The sequence below is a fragment of the Oratosquilla oratoria genome, chromosome 40, assembly GCF_046742065.1.
Source record: "Oratosquilla oratoria isolate Oo_2021 chromosome 40, ASM4674206v1, whole genome shotgun sequence".
In the NCBI taxonomy this organism is placed as follows: Eukaryota; Metazoa; Arthropoda; class Malacostraca; order Stomatopoda; family Squillidae; genus Oratosquilla; species Oratosquilla oratoria.
This window is the reverse complement of record NC_134816.1, coordinates 43,299,050-43,301,312: the sequence shown is the minus strand read 5'-3', so window position 1 is coordinate 43,301,312 and position 2,263 is coordinate 43,299,050. Positions and strand designations below refer to the sequence as shown.

Here is a 2,263-nt window from a genome sequence, read left to right as displayed (position 1 = left end):
CGACTAAAACATTGAATCTATTTCCTTTAGAAAATCAAAGACTCAGAGGTGACTTGATACAGGTCTTTAAGATTCTAAAGGGAATTGACAAAATAAAAAATGACAAAATTTTCATATTGAATGAGAATCCGACAAGAAATAATGGTCTTAAACTGTCAGGAAATATATCTAATTTGGGAGTGGGTAGAAACAACTTTACCAACCGTGTGGTTAGTGAATGGAATAGACTTCCTGCAGAGGTAGTGCAATGTAGTTCAGTTCGAAGCTTTAAGATTTGTTTAGATAAACACGTAAGCAAGATGCTGTAATGTGTGCCATTTATTTTACATTATTTGTTTATTTGTTTGTTATTACTTGGCTGTTTGTTTATTATTATTTGCTTCATTATCATCTATTATTACTTATCTGTCAATTTATCATTATTTACTATTTGCCTGTTTGTTTACTATTAAACTATACTTATGTATCTATTTATTTATTTTATTTTCTATTATTTATATTATTATGTTTTTTATTTATTTATTTATTTATTTATTTATTTGTTTATTTATCATTATCATGTTTTTTCACATCCAATCTTGTTACGGGCCAAAAGGTCTCTTGTCGTCATGTTTCTCCTTAGTAATTCGTTGTGTCCTACTAGGTCCTCGCCACCTAACCGGAGGCGGAAAGTTTTGCGAACAGGAACAGCCCGACAAGCAAGTCAGATCTTTGATTAAGAGAAATTAACAGAATCCAGAGCTTAAACCGTATACACGAGCTCTCAACCCCGTGGGCAGCTTTTCCCTGGGGACAATATCCCCCGCCAATCTGTGGGAAGCGGTATCAAATGTTGGACTAAGAAGTCATCTAGGAAAACAAAAACGGCGACCCAGGTAACAGGCGCGAACACATGCTGCAAGTCATTGCCCGACTTCCACGAGAGAAAAAAAAAAAAAAAAAAAAAAAAAAAAAAAAAATCGGTCTCGAACCAGTTCATTGGCATCAAACTCTTCCTCAGTCTCGAACTCATCCTCGGCCTCGAACTCGTCCACGGTCTCGTTCTCGAACTTGTCCTCGGTCTCGAACTAGTTCTCGGTTTCGTCCTCGATCTCGAACTCGTTCTCGGTCTCGAACACGTCCTCTGACTCGAACTCGTCCTCGGTCTCGAACTCGCACTCGGTCTTGAACTCGCACTCGGTCTCGAACTCGTCCTCGGTCTCGAACTCGTTCTCGGTCTCGAACTCGTTCTCGGTCTCGAACTCGTTCTCGGTCTCGTTCTGGTTCTCGGTCTCGTTCTCGTCCTCGGTCTCGAACTCGTCCTCGGTCTCGAAATCATCCTCGGTCTCGAAGTCGTCCTCGGTCTTGTTCTTGGTCTCGAACTGGTTCTCGGTCTCGTTCTCGATCTCGAACTCGTTCTCGGTCGCGAACTGGTTATTGGTCTCGAAATGGTTCTAGGTCTTGAACTCGTCCTCTGTCTCGAACTCGTCCTCGGTCTCGTTCTCAATCTTGAACTCGTCCTCGATCTCGAACTGGTCCTCGGTCTCGAACTCGACCGCGAACTCGTCCTCTGTCTCAAACTCATCTTCGGTCTCGAACTCGTCCTCGGTCTCGAACCCGTCCTTGGTCTCGAATTCGTCTTCGGTCTCGAACTAGTTCTCGGTTTCGTTCTCGGTCTCGAACTCGTTCTCGGTCTCGAGCTTGTTCTCGGTCTCGAACTGGTCCTCGGCCTCTAACTCGTCCTCGGTCTCGAACTCGTCCTCGGTCTCAAGCTCGTCCTCGGTCTCAAACTCGTCCTCGGTCTCGAGCTCATCCTCGGTCTCGAACTGGTCCTCCATCTCGAGTTCGTCCTCGGTCTCGAACTCGTCCTCAGTCTCGAACTCGTCCTCAGTCTCGAACTCGTCCACGGTCTCGTTCTCGTTCTTGAACTTGTCCTCGGTCTCGAAATGGTTCTCGGTCTCGAACTGATTCTCGATCTCGTCCTCGATTTCGAAGTCGTTCTCGGTCTCGAACCCGTCCTCTGACTCGAACTCGTCCTCGGTCTTGAATTCGCACTCGGTCTCGAATTCGTCCTTGGTCTCGAACTAGTTCTCGGTCTCGAAATCATCCTCGGTCTCGAAGTCGTCCTCGGTCTAGTTCTCGGTCTCGAACTTGTCCTCGGTCTTGTTATCTGTATCGTTCTCCGATCTCGAACTCGTTCTCGGTCTCGAACTGATTATCGGTCTCGAAATAGTTCTTGGGCTTAAACTCGTCCTCGGCCTCGAACTCGTTCTCGGTCTCGAAC

The 2,263-nt window shown here is 45.6% G+C and overlaps 1 protein-coding gene across 1 annotated transcript; it reads left to right on the top strand.

Annotated features, from left to right (window-relative positions):
* The first annotated feature begins 750 nt into the window (after positions 1 to 750).
* On the top strand, positions 751 to 1,906 carry LOC143020545 (uncharacterized). Its single transcript, XM_076176975.1, has 2 exons — positions 751 to 1,161; positions 1,558 to 1,906. Exons 1-2 carry the CDS (start codon positions 893 to 895, stop codon positions 1,904 to 1,906), a joined length of 618 nt encoding a protein of 205 aa, XP_076033090.1. The 5' UTR covers positions 751 to 892.
* Positions 1,907 to 2,263: the final 357 nt, after the last annotated feature.